The 25,348-nt window shown below is 36.8% G+C and overlaps 1 protein-coding gene across 3 annotated transcripts in view; it reads right to left on the bottom strand.

Moving 5' to 3' along the window:
* The window catches only part of BAZ2B (bromodomain adjacent to zinc finger domain, 2B), an 86,858-nt gene extending 66,659 nt beyond the window's left edge, over positions 1 to 20,199 (bottom strand). Inside the window, exons 1-4 of one of the 3 annotated variants that reach the window (XM_010569260.1) lie at positions 20,046 to 20,199; positions 9,422 to 9,616; positions 4,898 to 5,059; positions 3,133 to 3,326 (exon numbers count right to left, since the gene is read on the bottom strand). In XM_010569260.1, coding sequence (XP_010567562.1) covers positions 3,133 to 3,326; positions 4,898 to 5,059; positions 9,422 to 9,616; positions 20,046 to 20,199 — 705 coding nt within the window. The remainder of the gene's footprint in view (positions 1 to 3,132; positions 3,327 to 4,897; positions 5,060 to 9,421; positions 9,617 to 20,045) is intronic. The other 2 variants (XM_010569261.1, XM_010569262.1) reach the window with 2 other exon arrangements.
* Positions 20,200 to 25,348: the final 5,149 nt, after the last annotated feature.

Below are 25,348 nucleotides of genomic sequence, written 5' to 3'. Positions count from 1 at the left end.
CTTCTTTCCCTAGAGACTTGCTTTACCAATGAAAAAATCCTGCTGACCTTCCTCATCCTAGAAATTCACTAATGCAATCAACAGAGGGGCAGTCAGTTTTACATTTCTTTTGTGAGGCTGAAGCAGCACATTCAGATGAATGATTATTTATAAAGCGTATCTGCTTATTCAGCTTTATCTTGGCCACAAACAGGGCAGGCTTAAAAGACAACAATTAAAGCATGCTAACGTTATCAACACGGTGACCAACACAGCAAAGTAAAAAGCTAACACAGTTACCAAATTTTTCTGTGTAAGAAATAAGTCATGGATAATACATCAGATCATCACGATGACATCTATCTTCAATACAACATCATTATGCTCAACAGACATAACATGATATGCCACAAATATACAGTGATGAGTGAGGATTTGGCACAATTTTGAACTCTTGTTTCGGACAGATTCCGGTTTATCATTGTCTGATATGTATAGCCCTCTGAATGATCAAATACACAACTCTGATGAAAGGAAATGGATGAGAGCTTCTAATACCTACAGCTTTGAAGATCAGATGCTTCTATCAACTCAGAAGTTGTTTTTCACAAGCTACAGACAAAAAAACTTTATATAATACAAGTTACTATCAGACTGGACTTTACGATTCCCTAAGATGGCAGGACAACAGAACTAGAATTCAACCAGGAAGAAAACATTGTACAAGAATTAACTCTTTAGCTTTTCACCAACTGTAAAAACAGCCTGGTATCAGCTTTGCCTTTTAAAGAAAATAATAATAATTTTTTAAATACCAACCTCAAAAGAAAATCACAACTAAGGATATGACTGAAGAAATCAGCAGATGAATACTAAAAAAAAAAAAACCCTAAAGAAAGGAACATTTAGAGAATTTAGAATGTTTTAAAAATAAACTGCGCTCTTTAGAAAAAGAGGCAAATGTTGTTACACTTTGAAATTTAAAACCATAAGATCACTTGTACAAAGCCCAGCACAAAATACTCCCATCTGTCTACTGCCCCCTGCTTATTCCTCTGCCTTTAGTTCCAGTTGTAGCTTCATTCTAACATACTGAAATAAAAATACTGATTCTTTTTCTTTTTTTCTTTTTTTTTTTTAATCAAATCTCTTGATCATCCCCTCATGTTGGAGTTCTCATTTAGAGTATTCTGTATGTTTTGATTGGAAACCTTGTTCAAATCATTACATTGACAAATACCAATTACCTCAAAAAGTTTCAGAGGAAAAGTAGTTAAGAGTAAGGAATAGAGGAATGTCTAGAATGTCAGCACATCAAGTAAGACCAGGAACAAACTCCACTTCAGTATCAGAAAAATTACTACAAAAACTTAGGAAGCAAAACTGTTGACAACCTGAAATTTATCTGCATTAAATAGATGATTTAAGTGTTAAGATACAAAACTGAACAAGTTTAAGAAAGGATTTACATTAATCGAGTACATTGTTTTACAGCAACTCAATATTTAGCAAACTGAAACTGGAGTTTGAAGTCAGTACCCACATCAAAAGAAAATGTCTCAAGGATACAGAATATATACTTAAAGACAAATGGTAATATCAAGAAGATAACAATGCTGACATACATTTGAAAAAAAAGAAGCAAAAAGAGGTGAAATTTTCAGTGATGCTCATATTAACAAGTAACTGGCTTAACCAGCTCAGTTTTCTGTATAAGGCAAAGAGCCAAAAAGTGAACAGAAAAGAGTCTGTTCATTTACTTATGATATAAAATTTTGGGATGATATTTGGAGATATTAGAAGATAGTAATTTATTTGATATTCTGTGTAACTGCAGTAATAGTCAGAAATGCAGAGACATTACCTAGGAAAAGCTTTACATCTGCACCATAGAAACAAAGCTTATGTTTTGCACATATATACCCAGGATAAAAACAGAATTTTGGAAAGGAAAGAGCTGTTCTAGTATTTAAACCTTAAAAAAGTCAAATATTTCCCAAATACCTGTAACTACCTTAATACTTTCAAAAGTTGTCGATCATTGAACACATGAAGAACGTTTTAAGGGAAAATGTTCTTTAATATGTTAATAATTTCCCTATTATCTATATATTAAACACCGTATCACCACACAAATAGAATTAACCATTTGAGTGTGAAGACCTATTTTTATACCGATACATACAAACACCAACTGTCCTTTGAAAATGCCAACCTCTCACCTAAGAACACTCATGTTTGGGAGCTGAATGTAATGCAATAATAGAAAGAGAAAGAAAGCAACAGGCCCAATTCACTCACAAAACAAAAATATAAATATCAAGAACTAAAAGTATTTTAAGCCTAGATATCTGCCAGGAGGGAATGACTCCCTTAGCTTCTATTCTGACAGTAATCAATCTCTCAGTATCCCATTTCCTGTGTTTTGACTAAGTAGTTTTGATTGCAAGAGTAGCAAAGTTCTTAAGGAGTGCTTGGGTCAGTATATAAGGAAGTTTACCTACTCACTCAGACTACTCATGTCTTTCACATTAGATGGCTGCCTACATTTTTTGCTGAATCACAGCCATTAATAATACTTCTTTCTTCTGATAAATAGGAAATTACTCCCCAAAGCATTTTTCTTTTAATAGCTAAAAATTTCATTTTGCTTCTGAAATTTTTTATATTTTAAGTTACATGAAAACATAATTAAACAGATGTAATTAGTAATATATTTATATTATAATTTATATTTATATTTTATAAATATTAAATAATATATAGTCATACTGTAATATAATAATATCAAACATTGGTATTAATACACTTTAATTTTATGATTATATAAATTAAATAAACATGGTGTTGCATACAGCTATTAACTAGTGGAATTAATGCTAATTATAGCTTTTGGTTCATAAATATATCAAAAAGCCAAACAAATTTAAAAAAGCAAAAACAAAACCACACACCACACAAAAACCCCAACACAAAAAAAAAAAACAACCCAACACAGAGACAAGGGTACAGATGTTGCTCTAATAAATAAGAAGAAAAACCCAAACGTTTTGTACTGGGAGAGGACACTTAGAAATGCTGCTGTGTGCACAATCAGAACACTTACCATGTCAATTTTTTTGTCTGAATCTTAGGGGTTTTCTGTGTATTTACCTTGTCTTTGATTTTGTCAGCTCTGGTGTCCAAAAGCTGAACTTTGCTTTGCTCCTGGTTGTATTTGCGGCCTCCTGCTCCTGAGGTTATAGCTTTCACTTGTCCTGCAGATGTTGCAATGCTAGTGGAGAGTACAGATGTGCTGATACCAGATACTGCAGTGGTACTGTTCCCATTCAGTGATCCATTTATACCTTCAGATGACAGATTTACAAAGTGACACTTAAAAAAATCTATAGTAGCACATACTTTTCTTTGAGATATTCCAGTCACATTAACCTAGCTTCCATAAACACATAACAAGATACTAGACTACTTACAGGTTACTCCCAACGTATACTAAAAATTTACCATCCAAGAGTCACTTTGATTTGCTCATAGAGTTAGTTTAATTAAAACATGCAGAGCACCCATGATTTAAAGAACGAACACATTTAACACTCTAAGGAGGGGAAAAAAGGAAAAAAAAAAATCTGAAATTGTCCATTTTTAAGCCCAAACTATCCTTGAATCTAGTCAGGGGCAGAAAAACATGATTTTGAAGAAAGGTAACACAAAAATATACATTCCTGTAATTATCTCACAGAATAATTCATTTACAATTTTGAAGTATCAATCAGCTTCAAAGAAAACCACATGAAGCCCAAAGTATTTTTGGAGTTTGTAAGTAAGAAAATGGGGGGGGGGGGGAGGGAGGGGAGTTGTGGGAATGCTATTCAAAATCTGTCAAGACAACTGTTGTTTTCTAAGAAAATACCCCTAACCACACAAATGTGCTACTATGTAATCCCAGGACTATTGTCAGATTGATTCTGAAACACACATCAGGTCCTAAAACCTACCAAAACTATTTAAAAAAAAAACAAATAAAAAAAGCTTTGTTTGTACATCATAGAACCACAGAACAGAATATCTTGAGTTGAAAGGGATCCACAAGGACCAAGTCCAACTCCTGACTCCACACAGAACAACTTAAAAGTTAAACCATAGATCCAAGAGCACTGACTGTCCAAATGCTTCTTGAACACAGACAGGCTTGGGGCCATAACGACTTCCCTGGCAAGCTTGCTTACCCTGGCGAACAACAACAACGTTTTCCTAACATCCAATGTGAACTTCCCCTGATGCAGCTTCAAGCCACCCCCTCACATCCTGTTACTGGACACCAGAGAAGAGACCAGCACCTCCCTCTCTGCTCCCCTCGTGAGGAAGCCATAGACAACGATGAGGTCACCCCTCAGCCCCCTCTCTAAACTGAACAAACCCAGTATGAAACGAACGTTTCCTGCATCTTCAAAAGGCGTGTAATACTACTACATAAAATAACAGTTTGCAACGTAAGAAAATGTTCTAATGTTATTGGGCTATTTTCATTGAGATCCTGTAGCCACAGCCATCCCTCCTTCCATGCCCCCCCAACAAACAACTACCTGACACCTACTTCTTATATGCAGAGGAACAGTATTCACTACAGAAGTACAAGGCCTCCTACACCAAACCACAAATTTTAAAAGAAAACTTCTCCGTTCTACTCAGTCCCAGACAAACTATCTAAGGAAAAAGAGGCAGAGGGGAAATATTAGCAGAAAGAGTATTTCGTTATTGAAAGCCCATACTTTGATGTCTCATGCTTAGCTAACAGAATCAATTTTTATAGAACTGTTTAGGAACGGGAAGAACAACGAGAGGTAAAGCTCAAATTCCGCATCTTTCTGCAGGCGCAGAAGTTCAAAATTATTATCCCCTCTCTAACTTCAGCCATTACCTTTTTCTGTACTGCTCCGACTACTTTTTCCTGTAGCTCTTGAGTGGAATGAAGCAGAATCGTGATTCTGTGCAGGAGGTGCAAACAATGGTGGAATTCCCAAAAGTGGGGGGAAAAAAGCTGCCCCGGGACGAGAGTGTGTGTCCACCGTTCGCCACCATTCTACACCGCAAAGGAAATAAAAGCAAACTTCAGTTGTTCTAATAATACATTTAAATATTTCTGTAAGCATGTTGCTGTGCATAATCTAGAGCAGGTTTACTGAATCTGGGAGTAAGAAGAAAGCACAACACTTGGGAAATTCTTAAATTACATCGATTTCCTGCAGCAATTCTAGTCTGAAGTCATTAAAGCCATTCTGGTAAAGATTTCAATGCAGTTTTATTTAAACACATTCTGAAAATAAATACTTAATAGAAAGCTATGTGACAGTGATCACCCCAAAACGAAACTGGTAGTCTTATAAACAGGATCAATATCCGCAGGTCACTCTTGAACATTCATTATTACCCCAGCAGCCTTCCTATATCAGAACTATAAAAAAGCACAACGGCTTTAAGTCACCTCTGCAATCTCAGTCTTGGAATACTCCAAGGCCTCCGCCACAAAAACACAACTGAAGCAGTTCCCCATGAGATGACCTATTTAATACAGGAATCTCTAGCTACTCCATAGTAACTCTATACCCACTCTAAGAGGCTTCTACCCTGGAGTTTGACACCGGATCAGAAAAAAGCAGTCTATTTTTTTCTGTAACATCCCTATTAAAATGTTTGTTTCACAACCAGAAACAGGGCTACTCTGTGCTGCTTGTTACATAAATTCAAGCAGTTGGGCAAGGAATAAAGATTTCTTATTTTAAGACACAATCTAATACTTTTTAGGGGGGGTGTTGCTGTTTTGAATTTTCATCTTAAACGGTTATTGATTTTTGTTTTCCAGGAAAATTAACTCAAATGAGTTGCTACAGTCCCTACACCTTTCAATTTTTAAAGTTCTTTAGCAGCAACTATTCAGAACATTTATGCAACACTTATGTAATCCTTTTCTGCAGATTCTTGAAACTCTGCAAGACCAAACTGATCATACATTTTTTTCATAAGGCACTGCTAAGCCTGAACAGCCATGTAAGAGGCAAATATCCAGTGCACTGCTCTTGTCATACATTTCTGTGCTTAAGCAGGAGCCCAGAAACAAGTGTGTAGCTTGGCATAGAGGAATTCCGTAAAAGTGTCAGGGTCTTCTTTTATGATAGCTGTTGCAGTAGCTACAACATCATTTTGTAACACACTTACTAGTCAACAACTGGAAAAAAAAAAAAAAAAACCACAAAAAAAACACCGCCACAAACAGTAATTAAAGAATAACCTTTCAAATTCCTCTGAAGGGAAAGAAACTTTTGAAAGAAGATCCTATGGTAGAAATTATATATGTGAAAGAAAATGTGTGTGTTTGGAAAAAAAAAATGCAGTAATAATTTGTCAGGAAAGAAAAACCTCTTCCAAACTTCTCTTAAAGATAACCCTCCACACCCATCACAAATCAAAACAGAAATGGTATCACATTACAAGATGCAGACGAATCAGAAACATAACACACAAATGCCATTGTGACAAGGGCTAGAAACATAGGTTTGGTCTACATAAAACCTAAATCTAACAAGCAAGTTCATATAAAATAATTCAAGTCATGGAACAGATTGTTATCTCCTGGCCAGGTCCTATACTGGCCATACAACTCTGTGAAGGTGTTTAAAGGGTAGCAATGGTTAAGTGTTTTGGTACAGCTGACTCATACAAAAAAGTTGTTAAAACACAGTGCTTTTTTATGCTTAAAATATCAAATTTGTGAGTACACTTTCCAGTCTTACAGTGAAAACTCGATTATGTAACACTAAGCACTAGAAATACACTGGAAGGCACAATCTACACAAGTAACAGGATGGACTAGGTGGTAAGCAAGTCTCTTCTGACTTCTGTGACTGCTTTTCCTCTCCTTCAAAATTATTTCTTTAGGGCTTAAGTGCAATTATGGGGTTTTTTGAACCCTGAAACATAGATTAAGTTGTGGCGTACATCCAGGACACAAACAGTTTTGCCTAATACCCCTGTGAACAGCTGAGAAAGAGCAAAATCTGTGGTTTGGCTCACTGGCATGCTTCATTTCTTAAAATAAAAATATCGAGTTTTGTATATTACAAGGACAAGAACTCTGCCTTAAGTATAGAGCTTCTGCTGTTTTACACACATGCATTACCAGTGCGATTAAAAGAATTAAACCACAGAGTTGAGCAGGATTTAGTCTAATGCATTTTAAGACAGCTATTTCATCTTGCTATAAAACACATCCAGAAGGTAAAGAAAGTAAGAAATCGCTACGTAAGTATAAGGATGTTACATGCGGTAATTAAGACTCTTAATGAATACATAAATGAAGTTTGAACAATACTAATAAACAAGTTTTAACCTGCCAGCATCACCAGACACTGAAATCGTAAGAACATACATCACAGTGATTTAAAAATGTTATAAATGAAAGATTCTCATTGCTAAAAAGACACAAAATATGGCTAGAACACCAGCGATGGAAACAGAAGACTGAACACTCTAGAGCAACAATTCCAAAACTTTCATCATGGTATGAAAAGCAGGCTGTAATCATTCTTCAAAAACTTCCCACTATTCTATTATCTTAAATTTGGAATTTGAGCATAGTGATACATAGTAGTTTTGTACGTATTCTGAGTGGTCCCACAAAGTTACAGAATCATCGCCTTGGAATATACTAACCCAAGAAATGTAAAAACAATGGTCACTGGGCAATATATATAAAATAGTACACGTGCAGACAAATTGCTACTGAATTAAGGACAAAGGTGCTGTTCAAAGGCTTAAGCAAGATTATAACAACTACATACAGCTAGACTGCCTAAGATAACTTCCAAGTTATTTACTGTATTATCAAGCCCTGTGGAAAATACTGCCCTTCAATGAGACAGCAAAACCAAAATTTTAAGATTTGTCCAAGGTCAGATGCAGAGTTCTTTCATTCCTACTTGTCCTGGTTTCAGCCACGACACTACTTCAGCAAAAACAAAGTTTTCTCAATAAAGAGAGTTTCTCTTACAAAATGGAACAAAGTCAATGGAAGATATGAACAACTACCATCCCTTATAGCAAAGCTTAAAACAAGTACTGGTTAACTCTGCTGCACTAACACACATTAGATGACTGTTACAACTGAAAGAATCTTTTCGTAAAATAAAAAAAATTAACTGAATGAGAACATTACAAATTAATCAGTATTCACTGCTTTTTGAAATTTTACCCCTCCTTACCTCACCTCTACATGCATTTCTTTCAGATGCTTTTGCTTTGTGTAGGTATATATATAGTATCTCATTATCCTCCCAGTAACAAAAGTTCTGCTTTTATTCCTCTGGCATTAATAACTAAACCAAAATTCTGTCATTTGCATCAAACAAAATTTGAAAAATACTAAAAGATATCTTTGCAATATTTGCTGCAGGTTTTTACCAGTACCTAAAACTCTCCTGGTGGTAGAATCCCACAAACATAAATTCTACCAGGGGCAGAGGTGGGGACGGACACACAGGGCCTGGCCAGCCAAGAAAAGGGGAGGTCTCTTCAAGATACTCACTTCCTGGCAGGAATAGCTTTTCTTCACTCTACAGAAAAAGTGAATTAAGAAGAATCCTGACTTACTGCATACTTTGGAGAATGCATTACAGTATTTAATCTACTTTAGAAAGCTTTGCTCTCAGATATGATTTACAGAGACTGGAAAGATGAAAAACACTGGCTGAGTAGCTGACACCTTATGGTGGAAGTCAGATGCATCGGTGGAATTCAGATGCATCGTTTCATCTGTATTCATCTCTCTTGTGCAATATGTTGATATTTTAAAGGATGGGAGACTACTGATTTTACAACATGCCACCAAAAAAACCCAAAACCCTTTACTTATGAATAAAATCAAGGGAGAAACAAGATCATGCTGACCAGTCCTATTACAGACAAATTATATGTCTGTATAGTACCAAGTACTGAGGGGAAAAGGAGAAAGAAAGAAAAAGAAAAAAAAAAAAAATCATTGAGCTCGCAAGAAGAAGTCAAATGAAATTTCCTTTTCCAAGTTTGGACAGAAATTTCACTGTTAAGTCTATAAATGTGCTTTTTGTCTTTTAAAGGAAAACAAGTCCACCTTATTACTGGCTGAGTACTTTCAAGAATTGTGGTTATGGAATCAACACACCATGTAATGAAGAGGGATGTTACCTTGTGATGGAAAGAATAAAAGAGATCAAGCACTCTTTTGTTTCTTAGAAGACTACTATGAAAACACTGTTCCTGAGAAACTCAGCCAATATATTTATTTCTTCTCATCAAAATCATCCTGGATTTAAATCAAGCCTATAGTCTGAAGTAGTTTACAAGTTTACAAAGTCTGCCTAGTTCGAGGACAGTTAACACTCTTCTTCAGTTTAATATTCCTCGCAACAACGTTTACCTGGAAAAGGTGCTAGCTGAGGATGTGCCGCTAAGTCTGTGGGTGTACCAAGTGTTCCCAAGCCACCAAACTCTGAATACCCTGCGCTGCCTGCATGTGGACGAAAGACTGGGTGGCTGACCACCGGGAAGGCACTCAACACAGTGGGTAGGTTACACAGCTGATCCCCAGCTGTTCTGAATGTATGCCCTGAGGGGAAAAACCAACATTTGAAATTGCACTATCCAAACAGAAGTAGTGAAGTCCAACCTCAAGCTTAAAAAAAATGTAATAAAAAGTTTTTACATTGTAAAAGCTATCGTTAAGTTTTACATATAGAATCTTCTTCCAGTATTGGCATTGTATTTCTGCGACACAGAAAATATCTGAAAACATGAGCAACTCTAACAGAAGGTTTGTAAGCAAAAATGTAAAAAGGTATTATATTTGCCATGGCAATTTCTGCTAGCAGTGGAAAAGAGTCTGTTCCTTTAACATACTGGGATCAGAAACAGAGGAATATGCTTTTATAAGCAAGACTGTTAGATGTATCTCTCCTTAACACACACGAAATATCCCATTTCAGAGATCAACAGGGGCCTCCAAAACACACAATGCACAAACTTAATAACGAAATGCACAAAATAACAAAGATATCTTGGACACGTTTTGTAAATTTTAAAATAGAACTCAAAAACCCCAATAACTTCAGTCATTTTTGAGATCTAAAACGAAACATCTATAAGCTAGTTTTAAAAAACAATTTAAAGAAAATTCCATTGATCGTGATCAAATTATCCATTCATAAGCATTTCTACATTCAGTCCTCACTGGTATCAAAAGTACAAAATAGTTTCTAGGGAAGCCATTAGCTTTGCCTTGGAGAAGTAGTGAAACTGCTATTATATTGCTTAAACATTGTATTTCATCTTTTTAGCTATGGTCCTAGATGAATTAAACATGGCTCAATTTCTGAAGATGATAAAAAAAAAATCCATTTTAAATGCCAGATATACATTAGTCCTAAATCTTTTTCCACAGCAGTTAGTTCTAATCTCACGCTACATTTTCAAAGCCCACAACTTCATTTAAAACTCCTAGAATACTAATTTCCAGTCCCATGATCAAACAACAGGAAGTGTTACAGTGCTTTGTCTGTCTTATGTCAACAGTCACATCAAGTGACTTCACCAGTCAAGTTTGGATATGTTACAGTTGTTTGTAGCCTACATCTTGGTAAGATTCTTCTCCTTTTCTTGACTGTCTTAGAGCTTTGCCTTAAAGCCTTTTTTTTTCCCCCCTTCAAAAAACTGCTTTACAATAGGATATCTTTCACATAGCTGGACTTCAACAACAGCATCCAAAAAGCAAAGGCACTATTATGAAAGACATTTTTTAAACAACTCTTATGATTCCTCTTCTTTTTTCTTTTTAAATTAACAGGGTTACCTAATCCAAAAAAACAACAGTCTACAGAAAAGGTCTTCAATCTGTGGCTTTAAGAAAGAGAAGAAAGAAAAAACAGTCTGGTGCCTCCAAACCTAGCAGTCTGTGGTAGGCATTTCCCTTAGAAAAGATTCAGGAGTACACAAATCTAAAATAATGTAAACCTGTGGAATGAGACACTGAGAAACTTCTTATAACACTCTACATTAAGACCTCTCAGTACTGGTGTGAGTTTTAGTGTTTTGGTTCTTTTTTTTTTTTTCCTCAGTAGATTTATTTGAAGTGGAACGGATTGCCCTGACACAATGTGCAGTCCCAGTCCTTGGAGGTTTCCAAAACCAGACCCGGTAACAGCCTGGGCAACATGGTCTGACCCTGTAAATGGCTTCTGCTCTTCAGACTAGAGGCCTCCTGAAGTCCCATCCAACCTGAGCTCTCCTATGATCCTACGAATTTACAAGCACTTCTCAGTGTAAACTCAAGATGATATCCCAATGATATTTTTATTTTGCAGCCATATTTTATAAATACACGTTACTCAATTCCAATCCAACTATTTTAATTACTCTTTTTCAAGAATCCAGTTCTTTACCTCAGTTTCATACCATTTCATCATCATCTTATAAACTGTAATCTGTGGTAACTTCTTCAGAGTCAGGAACTGGTTTCCTTTGCTTTTTACATCTGTACAACAGGGCAAACTTTGTCTTTGCATATACAGGTGATGAAAGGAGTAAAAATCAATACTACCACAAGCACCTCCACACATGTGTAAGAAAAATTATTTGCAACTAGTTGTATTTAGCAGCTTACACTTCATATGAAAATTTACACACAGTGATGACAGACAAATAAACCTAAAAATATAGAAAATATTTAGTAGTAAACAAAAACATTTATTTTAACTAGGTATTTTTGCTTCCAATTTACATTTTTAATTTACAGAAGTCTTGCCAGTGTTCTGTACCACTCTAGTACCTTATAATTTACATAGAATTTTTTTCTTTAAATTTGTTACTGTTGACAGGTATAAGCATAAAGGCCATTTTAAGCTTCCTTCTTGTAATTTATTAGTGTCCAGAACAATATTCTGACCTGACTTTTGACATTAGAACAGCTATACCACAATTATGCATTTCTCATCATGACTGCGTACAGTGGACATACTGCAAACTCTCATAACCATCATGTATCTAACTGTCATGGTTTCTAGCCTAATCAGTCCATAACTGTAAGTTGACTTAAGGATAGAACCAGCCACACTCTATCATAATCTTTGAAAGGTCATGCAGATTAGGGGAGGTCTCCAACAACTGGAGAAAGGCCAACGTTGCATCCGTCTTCAAAAAAGACCAAAAGGACAATCAAAAGAACTACAAAATGGTCAGACTTATGCTAGTCCCCTGGAAAATAATGCAGCAAACCCTCTATATGAACCATGTAGGAACACATTCCTGGGCACATGCAGAATGCCTTCTGTGATAAAATTACTGGGTTTACGGACAAGAGGAGAATAGTTCTTATCATTAACCACTAATTAAGCATGGCATTCGATACTGTCTCCCACAAATATTCCTTAATCCAAATTAAGACATTATGGTCTGGATGGGGTGACAACTAGATGGGTAAGAAAACAGTGGGATGCTCACAGGATAATGGTTAATGGGCCCTACTCTACTTGGATGCCTGTGACAAGTGAAGTACTGCAGGGTTTTATCCTGGGATCTGTTTTGTTTAACATCTTTATCAATGACCCAGAGTAGGAAATGAAGTGCTTTCTCACAAAGTTTGTGGAAGACATCAAACTGGGGCAACCACAGTCAACCCTCTTGAGGAAAAGGCTGGTATCCAGGGGGTCCTAGACAGGCTGGAGGAATGGATTGGCAGGAACTTTATGAAACTCAACAAGAACAAAAGCAAAGTCCTGCACATGGGAAGGAATGACCCCTTGGAACAATACAGGCTGGAGACTGACTGGCTCCGGAGCAGCTCTGCAGAAAAGACTCTAGGGGTTTCAGCAGACACCAAGCCATACATTAGCCAGCAGTGTGCCTTGGCAGCAAAGGTCAGCAGCAGGCTGGACTATATGAGCAGAAGGACAGCCAGTAGAGTAGGGGAAGTAAATATCCCTCTTAACTCATCTACATCTACAGATATGCAGAGACCCAAGGCAGTTTTGAATAAACAAGTAGCAACTGCCAGAAGCGCTCTAGCTGTGGAGGTTGAAGCTCCAGAAGGCTAATTTACTGTACTTTTCGGCAGATTAACCTATGGAATCACCAGCACAGTGATATTGCTTGTTACAGCCTAGCCGGCTTGACCTTCTCTTTGATGTACTTTACTGAACTACAAAGACTTACTCTACACATGTTGGAGGGAATCACATTCACGTATGTAAAAAGTCTCTCACTGCAAGGAGTGTCTCACCTGAACAATTTGCCCCTTTGCCCTAGCAGAAAAATAGCATCATTTGAGTTTTTAGTAAACACGTTTCTTGAAGAGAGGCAGACAATAACACCCCTCTACTCACTAGGTGCTATTTGTTGGAGGTGGGAAGTGGAGAGAATTATCTTGCTGCTAGGTGACAAATGACAGTAGAGGTGGCCTAGAGTGAGTATGTTCCACAATTTGTCTTCTACAGGGTGGCCGTAACACGTTTGTTGAACAGATTATTTCAGTAAATTTTACTCTGTTCTTCAGATCTCCTGCCAGAAGCACTGAAATTCTTACGTGCAGCAATGAAAATGCCAACCAGTCCAGTCACAGTGCTTATTTAAAACTTTCCAGAGCAGGTACTGATCCAATTCAACACCCTCTAGCAACTGTTTTTTACTGCACAGTCTCATGACAAAACAAATGCATTACAGAAAGCCTGTTCCACCTTCAAGCACTGTCTTCAGTCATGCCACTGTGATAAAACTTAGACATTTCAGAATGTAAACAACGAGTACATCGCATCATTATCAGAAAAATCAGATGGGGGTGATTAAAAGTTGATTAGTTTTTTCTTATTAGAAAGCCATTATCACATTGCCAGGTTTTCACCTTAAAAATTAATAAACCAAAATTTTATGGCTTCAGCCCTCTGCAAAACCAGAATGAATGAATTAACAGAAGATGCAAGATATTCTTCACCTCTCTGAGAAAATCATCAGAACAACTGTCACATGTTGAGCAAATCTATCTGTAGAAATGAACTGAAAAAAAGGTGATGCAAACCAGTAAAAGAACCACTAGAAATCCTAGAGGAAAGCCTAATCAAGCAACAGTTAAGCTCTATTGTGCCACCTTCATAGTTCTTGTTGGAGGAATGTCCATTGTTTAAAAAAAAAAAAAAAAAAATCACCAGGGAATTAGCTGCACAAAACTGCAAGATGATTGCAAGTTTGCACTTTCTGAATGCAATGTTAACATCTTTCATCATTTAATTTTTATGTACACTGCAGTATTATTTCAATTTCTTTAGTTTGCTTTCACAATAAACCTGCTCTGACCAAGTTAACTGAAAAGCTCTAGAAACAACAAATGCTTTAGAACAAAAGTTTCTTCCCTTTCTTCTGGTCTCATCTGTTGATAGAAAAGCACCATTCAAACATTCCACAGCTGTTACCTTCGTATTTACAGCTTCCACTATGGTGAGACCATTCATTGTATCATCTATCACTCAGAAATAACTAGGAAAAGGCAGGTTTGGCAATAGTTTATTTCATCTGAAGTCTAGTATCATCACTATGGAATACAAGACTTCTACAGAGGGCTTCTCTTTTTGCTGACTCTTGCATGGACCATTTAAAATGCATAATTTAAGTTAAGACATCCTTTGAGCCTGTTATCAACTTTCTTCATCACACAAAAAAAAGAGTAGATGACTTTATACTATAGTACACATTATTACGGCCTTTTAGAAAAATACATCGTGCGCTACCTAAGCCATTATCTAATGTGTCCAGAAAAGAGAAGCCATCAATTTTTAAACATGCATTTGGAAACATGGCAGAAATGAAACATAAAGGAAAAATGGAAGCAAAATCTTGTAACAATAAACTGAACTGTAATGACATTTTTCTTCTGATTTGATGAAAACATTAACTGTATGTCTAGCAATTAATTCCAGTATTTCCTTAATTTTCCTATTTTAGTGTTTGCTCTTCAAGTTACTAACTTATTGTAGACACACTCTGCATAGCAAGATTTCATATTAAACTGCACTCTTTAACATTCTTGACTTACTTCAAATAGGTTAAATATTTTTGAGCACAGCTTTTGAAATTCTACTCACCACTACACAGATAAATGACTGAAAGCATTACTCCAAAGGGCAACATACATTTCAACAATGCTTGGTCTCTTAGTAACAAGGAATGATAACTGTGAATGCCTTTGTTAATATTAATGAACTTCACAGTGCAATATAAGGTTTTCAAAACAGCTAAAAAGGAATAAATGCTTAAATAATGCCTTAAAATACAAAGCATCAATGCACCAACCAGCAGAAATACAAAAATAACATGATATTTCTAACAATGCTAAGGGCATTCCAACTTACACAGCAAATCTAGAGAACTGCTTAGGATGACAGAAATTACTCTCTATTTTCCTCCTTTCTGTGTTGTTCTTTAATCATTACAGCGCTAGCAAAGCTTGCCTTCTACACGCCTCCCAACACCAGTAAGTCTTCCAAACTCCTTGTATGCATGATTCCAGACTATTTGTATGTGTGATTTCATGGTACTGGTGAATGTCCCTCAGTGTAAAAAAGCTGGAAAGCATGGAAAAGGCTGGATATGGTTTATATATACATAAGTAACAATCGTCCACTCTTATCGTTCGTTTAAAAAACAAAAACCCTCATCTGAATAGAGAAATGTCAAAAAATATCTGTTAATTTAAATGAAGAGCAAAGCACTGGCTATCTCATTAAAGTACTTCAAAAAACCCCCGAAAATTAGCATTCTGAATATGCTCTCACAGAAGCAAGTACACAGGTAACAAACATGAATGCAATTGCAAGGACTCCATCTTTAACTTTCCTTCATAAATCATAGGTTAAAAAAAGCTAGTCTTGAACTAATTTTCTTAAAAAAGGAAATTTTCAAAAGGGATTGACAAAACTGCACTCTACTAAGAAAGCTGATACATAATTTAGGCACAAACACTGCAGATGATAAACTCTGAGGAGTAAGAATACAAGGAACATATACAGAGCACTGATCTACTAAGCCATATTTTAAAAAGTATCAATCACATGGCAACTCTTAATGATGCTTGCTTTAATATAAGAACTACTAGGTGCTTGATCAGGCTTTAAATGAAATTACGTAGGTGCTCAAATACAATGGTTTCCTTTAATCTCTAACATCCAAAAAGCAATGCACTGAAATTGTTTTTCTTTCAATGTTGTTTCTACTAAGTCAGTTTCTTACAAATAAAGGTAAAATTCCATGTCCAAAAATTGTTCACTCATCTGTGTAGTCCTTATAGGCAAATATTAGAGGACACAGAATTTTTAAAAAATAGGGGGTTGTGTATTTTTTTCCTACATCTGGCATATTATTCTCACAGTCTTGCCCCTAAAAAACAGAGTTTAGCCAAGTGCCTGGACCGCACTGCACTGTGCAGTCCAAACACTGAGAAAGAAATCAGCTTCTGGCCCATAAAGGTAATAACATGAAGTAGGAAGTCTAAATGAGGCTGGTATTATGTTTAAAGAATTATTGCTAATAATGAAATTAGAGACTTCAAGAATGCTTCTTAATGATACGTATGCAAGACGCTAAAATTAAGATGTACTGACCATCTTAACATTGATTTCCAAAAATTGAGAACTTGTGATGTAGATTGTATAACACTATGGGTACTCTGTTAGTATCACAACTGGCAATTGCACTCTACTGTTGTTCACATCCTTGTACTTAATCTAAGTATCCACATTGTTTTAACTGTTACCATCACATTCTCCCTCAACATTTGAAATTGTTGTACATTCCACAAACTGTAAATCACCACTTTATTTTTACATATCCATTTCAATTTTGCTGTTGTCACTTAGCATTCAGAATCCTTGAAATCTCCAGAAGTCAATAAATACCCACAAGCCTCAGATGAATATTTTGACAAAACCAAACACTATAAAAAACACTTACCACAAAAGACTTTTTTTATACAGTTTTACATTTTAGGCACTAAATCTGATCTTTCTCAACATTTATTTCAGGAGTCACAATGTTGCTTTTATATAAAGACTGAGACACATAAAAATAGCTGGTCTTAAAAAAAAAAAAAAACAAACAAAAAAACCCAAACAACTTTGTTACCGTAGATCTGAAAATCAAGTGGAAAATTATAGACTCTTCCAATTAAAACAATCCTGTGACTTTGTGCATTTATGTCCACAAGTTTAAAATTCTTCTGGGTCTCATTTAAGGAGAAATAGTGGACTCCAAAAAGACTGAAGATTTTTGCTTTGATAGAAGCAGCTTCTGGTTCAGAAAAAAGTTGCATTTGGTTTTTTTTGTTTGTTTGGGTTTTTAGTTTTCCTTTTATAAAAAGTTAATGAACTTCCTTTTTTTGAAAATTAAAAATAAAGAACCCTTCAGGTCTGATAATATTGAAACTGTAAGACTCGATTGTTCAGCTTTGAACAGTTTCACACGCTGGTATTATTGCCCCTCATAAAGACAAAACACTGAATTGTGACATCATTTACTCATGTGAGAAAAGGCTGTTGATTTATATTCTTCCAAAGTTGCTAACAATCACATGAGGATGAATTTAAACTTCTTTCCAGAGTCAATTTTCTTTTCCAATGCACGTTCTTTTTTTCAGCAATGGGTGAATAATAAGAAAGCAAGTAAAGTTCTGTTTACATGACTGGAATGCTTCAATTATTCAGGAACTAGTGCTGTATTAACCAATTAAACTAACAGTATGTGAAATACTCCATAATGGTTTCACACAGGTGCTTTGTCTATTTGACCTGGGAATATGCCAAAATAATTTATCTGTAGTGTAATCTCCCTGGCAAAGCATAAAGACTCCCAGTCCTAACTCACCATGTATTGTGGGGACCTGACAGGGTATCCAGTCAAGTTTATTGCAAAGACTACTTAATAGACTATTGATTGCTACGAAGATAATAAATAGATGAATTGGAATTTAAAAAAAGCCTCTCTAATCAAATGCATAGATTAAGATGCCTTTACATTCTCTTAGTAAGAATAATTGTTCATTCTTAAATAATTATTTTATTAGATGCTAGAGAAATGCATTTTTAAATGTGAAGATAATTTAATTATCTGATTGAGATTGACAGACATTGTCACTTTTTTTTTTTTCCTAAATATCACAGAAGTGAATAGCATCTCATTTAGGAACAGGCTAGGATACTAGTCTATCTTGACTACATAGGATCTTGTAAATTCAAGAACGTTTTGACTCAATGAAATTGCCATTCCAGCCATAGGTCATTCATGGGAAAACAGCCTTTGGCTGGTTCACACCATAAACATTTCTGTGAAGTTTCTCTAGGACAGTGTATACCTTTTCAGAGTGGATGCAACAGCAACCCTAGTGTACTGTGCCAGGTAGAGAAATGGACATACTCATAAATAAAACTGATGGGACAGTACTGATAGTAAACTACATTCCAGCTTGGTTTTAGGAATACAAAGTGTCCTTGAGAAAATATATATGTTCTTAAAAATCAGATGCAGCCAGGCAAAGGATCTGACCATTAAATAAAAACTAAATGGAAACAACCCATGAATACTAGGAATTACTATCAGTCTTTTTCACTATTAGCTATCAGACAGAAATGAAACTTTTTTTTTTTAAATAAAGGTTGAGAATAAAATTTTTAAAACCTTGAAGAAAAGGACTATCTGGATTTTCTAATGAAGAAGAAACTGACAGTTCAGTATCTTTATTACATTATTCATCTGCTTTAGTCTTACTGTATCTTGATAGACCAAATATGTATCCTATATATACACACAATGTTACAAGCGATACAAAATCACATGCTGTAATATCTATAAAGCAAAGGCAGCAAGGAGAGGTAAATGAGTCACATAAATCCTCAGTTTGGGACCGTACATTTATAGCCATATGTAAATGAACTCCTACTACATTCTGGGAACCACCACAGAGAACCATTTCAAATGGCATGGGCTAATGAACATAGACATAAAAGTCTTCTGGAGTTGAATTTGTAGTGGGATACTGAAAAATAAAACATGTTGTTATTTGTTCCGGATCAGTTTTAGTTAAGAACTTCTCTGGCTGGTTTTAGAGTAATTAAAATAAATAGCTAAGACATAATTCTAGGTACGCAGACATTCTGGTTTGTTTTTTTCGTCCCAAGGAAGCCGCAAATGAGCAAATACAGGCTGTAATAGGGCACTCAGAATCTACTGGTTCTATAGTATCAGAGCATAAGAGTTTTTCAGTTTGGAGAATACACACTTGCTCACTCTTCTGCAAGAACCAAGTTTGTTCTGAGAGTAGCAGATTACCATGACTTTAAGCTGAAAAAGTTCCTATTTACTGTATATCTTATAGGAATCAGTAGTACTCAGGCTAACAAAAAGAATGTATATGATCTGTTCTCCAAAGTGAAGAAAGAAACAGCAGGGAAGAGGTATTTACCATTTCTTGTTCTGTTGATGACATATATATCATCCAGCTGAAATACGAATTTCATCCACAAAAATGAGATTCCTGCATGGAGAAATCTTCCTTACAAGTTTCTGATTCAAGCCGAGATGTTTCACGCTAGTCAGGACTATCTAAGACTATGACATTTTGAAATTCACCTTTTCAATCTCAAGTTCCATTAGAAGAAATGAAGAAACTAGATATAAAATATAGTAGGGGTTGGGCTTGAATGCTGAGAACATGATGTATAGTCAAGAAGTTATTAGATCTTAATCTGAAAGTGGCACAGGCAGCTTTGCAAACTGAAAGTTTCTTTTACATTTGAAAGAGGCAATTTTAAATTAATTTCATTTCTTCAATAAACAAGTACTATGTAAAATGTATTGACACAATACGACTGTTGTTTAGCAAAAAAAAAACCCCAAACATTTTTCTTTGATGCATCTGCACAACCTTATTCAATTTGACTTGTAATAATAATTACCCATGTTGACAAACACTGAAATCACATTGCAATATATAATTGAGTCATTTTTACCGCATGTGTTGATTGTGGAACTCAGTGATGCAGCTCCAGTAGAAAGGCCACCTTTCGATACTGCTGAAGCTACAGACAGTGTAGAAGACGCTGGAGTCGAAGCAGCTGCAGTAGAGGAGACCGATGGTGACGTTAACCGCTCTCCAGACTCCATATCTGTAAGATAGAGGCCTTCACATGAGAGGTACATCACATGAACAGCACTCACATCAGCAGGGGAATCCAGCACAACTGCAGCAGTAAGGGAATTAGGCAGTGCCATTGAGAGCTATGTCACATATCAACTTGAACACCAACAGCCTCACTTGGGACCACCACCCACACCCTCCACTCAAGAGGTCCATTTCAGCTCAGGCTGGCACCTCCAGCCCTTGCCCAAGTCAGGTCACCGCTCTCCAGCCTGGTCTGTGTCCACGTCTCCGGGTAAGATCCCACGTCTCATGCTACAGCTTCCCTCCAGGCCTGCATCAGCTCCTATCTTCTGCTACTCCTGATCAGACTACCCGATGGACCCTGGGCCTGACAGATTCCTTTGTTTTGTCTGGACCCTGTCTGGACCAGGACAGTGTTCAGACCCTGAGGGACTGTGCCAGGGTAAGGAAAAGCATTGCCAGAGTCATCCTCGCCTGCCAGCTTGTCCCTACTTGCAGAGCAGCCCTGCTCTTGCGGCTCCCGGACAGACCCCAGCTTTAAAGGACTTGTAATACATGCTAAGAAATCCACATTTAGTCTCTTAATTTAGGGAAAGACACAGCAATTACGGTGAGATAGTATGAATATAAGAACTCCTGTAAGTTGCTAGCTTTTTTTCCCTGGTGAGCTTTTCATATAAAATAAGGCATTTTTATTTGTGCCATGAATTGCCTACATCCAAAGTTACCAGACTGACTTCACTGAACAAGCATGTGTATTTTAAGAAAAACAGACAGTAATATTAATATTAAAAAATATGACTTGTTGAGAAATAGTTTTCTCAAATACTTTAAAATTACAGCCAAGCAAATGATGCCTAAGCATAGTGGTAGCAGAGTCAGAAGACTATCTGACTCCATCTGCCAGAACTGCAGTTGACGGCGAGTCAGGATCAGAGTATAAGGTGGAGAAAAATCATTTCAGAATCCCTTTATTATTACAAAAGCAAGAAGACTAAGCACAGTTAACTCCTAACAGGGAGCTCCTCAGAAACCGGTTCCTGTCCTGGACTCTCCTTCAGCTAGAGAGGCAACACCCTTTCTCAGGCCTATCACTGGAAACCAGAGGAGGCCAAGTACTAAGAGTAAGTCAAACAATTGCTGTAAAATCTCACTCCCTGTCTTTGTAAAACAGAACGCCAAGTACACAGGAGTCACACACTCTTCCAAATTCCATTTTAATCAATTTACAAAACTGATGTGTTAAATAGCACTTCTGATCCAAAGTTATGTTGAACAGTGACTTCCCAAATATTCATTTGGAAAGCCAGCATAAAGGCTGTTATCTGCTTCTCCGGAAAGATGCAGTATCCTTGTGTATTGGTTTTGTGTGGCAAGGTTTTGGTAGCCGGGGGGGGGCTGTTACAGGGGTGGCTTCTGTAAGAAGCTGCTGGAAGCTTCCCCTGTGTTTGAGAGAGCCCATACCAGCTGGCTCTAAGACGGACCCACCGCTGGTCAAGGCCGAGCCAATCAGTGATAGTGGTAACGCCTCTGGGATAACATTTTTAAGAAGGAAAAAAAGTTGGGACAGTGCGAAAACAGCCACCAGAGAGAGGAGTGAGAACATGTAAGAGAAACAACCCTGCGGACACCAAGGTCAGTGAAGAAGGAGGGGGAGGAGATGCTCCAGGCGCCGGAGCGAAGATTCCCCTGCAGCCCATGGTGAAGACCATGGTGAGGCAGGCTGTCCCCCTGCAGTCCAGGGAGGTCCACGGTGGAGCAGATATCCGCCTGCAGCCCAGGGAGGACCCCATGCCAGAGCAGGTGGGTGCCCGAAGGAGGCTGTGACCCCGTGGGAACCCCATGCTGGAGCAGGCTCCTGGCAGGACCTGCGGATCTGTGGAGAGAGGAGCCCACGGAGCAGGTTTTCTGGCAGGACTTATGACCCTGTGGGGGACCCAAGCTGGAGCAGTATGCTCCTGAAGGACTGCACGCCATGGAAAGGACCCATGCTGGAGCAGTTCATGAAGAACTGCAGCCCGTGGAAAGGACCCACGTTGGAGAAGTTCATGGAGGACTGCCTCCCTTGGGTGGGACCCCACGCTGGAGCAGGGGAAGAGTGTGATGAGCCCTCCCCCTGAGGAGGATGAAGCGGCAGAAAATAACATGTGATGACCGTAAACCCCATCCCCATCCCCCTGTACCACTGGGGGGGTTTGGTAGAGAAATCCGGGAGTGAAGTTGTGCCCAGGAAGAAGGAAGGGGTGGAGGGAAGGTGTTCTGAGATTTGGTTTTATTTCTCATTACCTTACTCTGGTTGATTTGTAATAAATTGAGTTAATTTTCCCCAAACTGAGTCTGTTTTGCCCATGACAGTAATTGGTGAATGATCTCTCCTGTCCTTATCTCGACCCACAAGCCCTTTGTTATATTTTCTCTCCCCTGTCCAGCTGAGGATGGGGGAGTGATAGAACGGCTTTGGTCAGCACCTGGCGTCCAGCCAGGGTTAACCCATCACACCTTGTCTCCTCTCGGTCAGTAAAAATGAATTTTAAAAAGCCAAAGGAAATATAAAGCAAAAGTCACAGAGAAACACACAAAATATCTGTAAGATACACATTTTACCTAAACCATTAATTCCTCATTACTAATAATTTTTATACATGGCAATTTCTGTGTATCAAATAAAGTCTCTAGACTTTGCTAGCTAGTAGAAAAAAAAAGATACTACTTTCCTGAAGTGAAAATTCTGCTAGCAAGGGTACTATAGTATGTCATACAGAACTGACTACCCTTTACACAAACCGCAAACAACCACTCTGCAGAGAACAGCACCAAAAGACTTCATTGCTTTTATTCTTTACAGCCCAATTTATCACACATAATTTTCATGCATGCAGAATAAAATGGGGTTTTTTTCTGCAAATACGGAAGAATCAACTACTTGCACTGATATGGTGCAAAAAATTATCTACTACTATACTGAGTGAGGGCTGTGAAGTTTTCCTTCAGAACAATAGTAGAAATCACAAAAACTATTTCCTTCACAGAACTTATCAAGGCAGAATATTATTAAATATTTTAAATTTTTAATTCACGAACTCCTAAATACATACTTTTCTCCAATTAAGCATTTTCTATCCACAGTTAAAGAATACCTCATTGATTTTTAGTAATCTGTGAATATAATTCAGCTAAACCGCTAATCAGTGGAAGCAGGCCACTGAAAAATACTGTATATACTGTAGACTTTAAATGTTATATTATGTCCATTAAATTTTATAAATGTTCCTAAGGATAATAATAGAAATGCCTTTCATAAGGGATTATGATTTACGTACATATCTACAGATTTAAGTCTCTAGCGTTTGCAAACAGATGCATTATTTCACGCCACAAAAAATTTACTATCTTTAGTATATAGAGATTAAGAAATAGACATAGATTAATATAAACAAAGTACATTTTTTAGACACTATGAATGATTGAACTTAGGTGAGGCCAACAGGCAGTCCTTGCACAAAAACATATGGTTTTGTTGTATTTTAGTATTCACTGTTGTAAGTATGGCCACAGTGAATTTACTGTATATATGGATGGCATAAGGGACATTAGAAACATATCATAATGGTATTATTACAGTAATCACTTGTAAAAGGGAAGGTATTTCTAAGCTTTAATGCCCTGCATTCTAAACTCTGGATTGAAACTTTGTATTCTACTTATGCTTCCTGCCAAAACCATCCAGAACTCTCCAATTTCTAAAAAAAATTGCTGTCATGTTGTGTGTAATAATACAATACTAAAATAAGTCTTTACCATCTAATGTATTTTATAAATGAGCACAGTTAAGAACCACCTATAAGCAATCTGCATTTGAGTCATAAATGGGAAGATTTCCTTGGTAAAACAATTTATTTTTTTTAAATACAGAAATGTAAATTTAGCTATAGGTGCAAGCTTTTAACCTACGTAATCCATCTGTTTGAATTGGTAATACAGCATCAAATAAGAACTGGGAGAATAGTAATAAACTGCCCTTTTAAGGCTCCCCTCTCCTTCCTCCCTGCTCTTTTTGTTTCAGTTTGCAGGGGGGTGGGAGGGTGTTTGGGGGGTGGGGGTTGCATTTTCAACCTTCAATTCAGCTGCTTGTTTAAAGTCATTAATAGAAAACTGGAATATTGGTATTTCTGAATGATTTTGAATTTAAGAAATTATATTCTTTTCCAAGACACATACATACTTTTGCTTTCAAACTAAGTCAACGCTTAATTATGTTTAGTTAATTACTCTAACCACAGCAGATGGCTGACTCCAAAAGAGATAATCCCCGAAACAGTCATTAGTCAGGATCAGCAATAATTACACTGTAGACCTAATGCGTTCTGTGACTAAAAAAGTCCATAGCCGTTAACAGCAGATCCATATTCTTTTTAACCTCAAGTATAAATTAGACATTTGTTCCATTTTAGTGTATTTTGCCAATCAATAATTATGAACTTTCGTGATTGCTTTTTAAACTCTCTTATTTGCAAAAGAGAAATTAAGTAAAACCAGAAAAAAAAACACAAACCTGACATTTTTTATTTTCCAGATGTAGTGATTTGTATCAGTTCCTCTCAACACATTGCCCGAAACTCCAGTTATATTCCCAGAATTTTCCACAGTGAATAGTAATCATGAATGCAACTGAACCCAATGAAAACAGAAAGCAATCTCTCAAAAAGGAACAAAGAAGGGAAGTATGTGCAGCTTTACACAAGGAAAATGTTGTCTTTTCTGAAAAAACCCCAAGGAAAGAAATTACTTATGTTTAATAGAAACAAGAACACTAAGGAAACAACAATCAAATCATTTTCACATTTAACAAGGTGAAATTTCTTTAAACTAAATCATCTATCAATTCCATGCTCCAAACCTTTGCTGAAATGTATGCTAACATAGAAAAAAATATATTCTTACTCTTAAACAGGTATTAACAAATAACTCCCTTCAGGGGATATTATCATGGATATAATAGTATCCTGTCAGTGTTAGCTGGGATGCCTGAATCCTATAAAGTGGGTCTTGAAAAAAATCTAAACAGTAGCCTTACTCACCTCCAACTTCCAGTTTAACCTCTACACTCCCATGTATTGCTTCCTTATTTCAATGTTACCTCTAACACAGTGA

This window comes from Haliaeetus leucocephalus, unplaced genomic scaffold (genome assembly GCF_000737465.1).
Source record: "Haliaeetus leucocephalus isolate CR32 unplaced genomic scaffold, Haliaeetus_leucocephalus-4.0 Scaffold266, whole genome shotgun sequence".
NCBI lineage: Eukaryota > Metazoa > Chordata > Aves > Accipitriformes > Accipitridae > Haliaeetus > Haliaeetus leucocephalus.
Note: the sequence above shows the minus strand (reverse complement) of the source record. Positions and strands in the feature narration are given on the sequence as shown.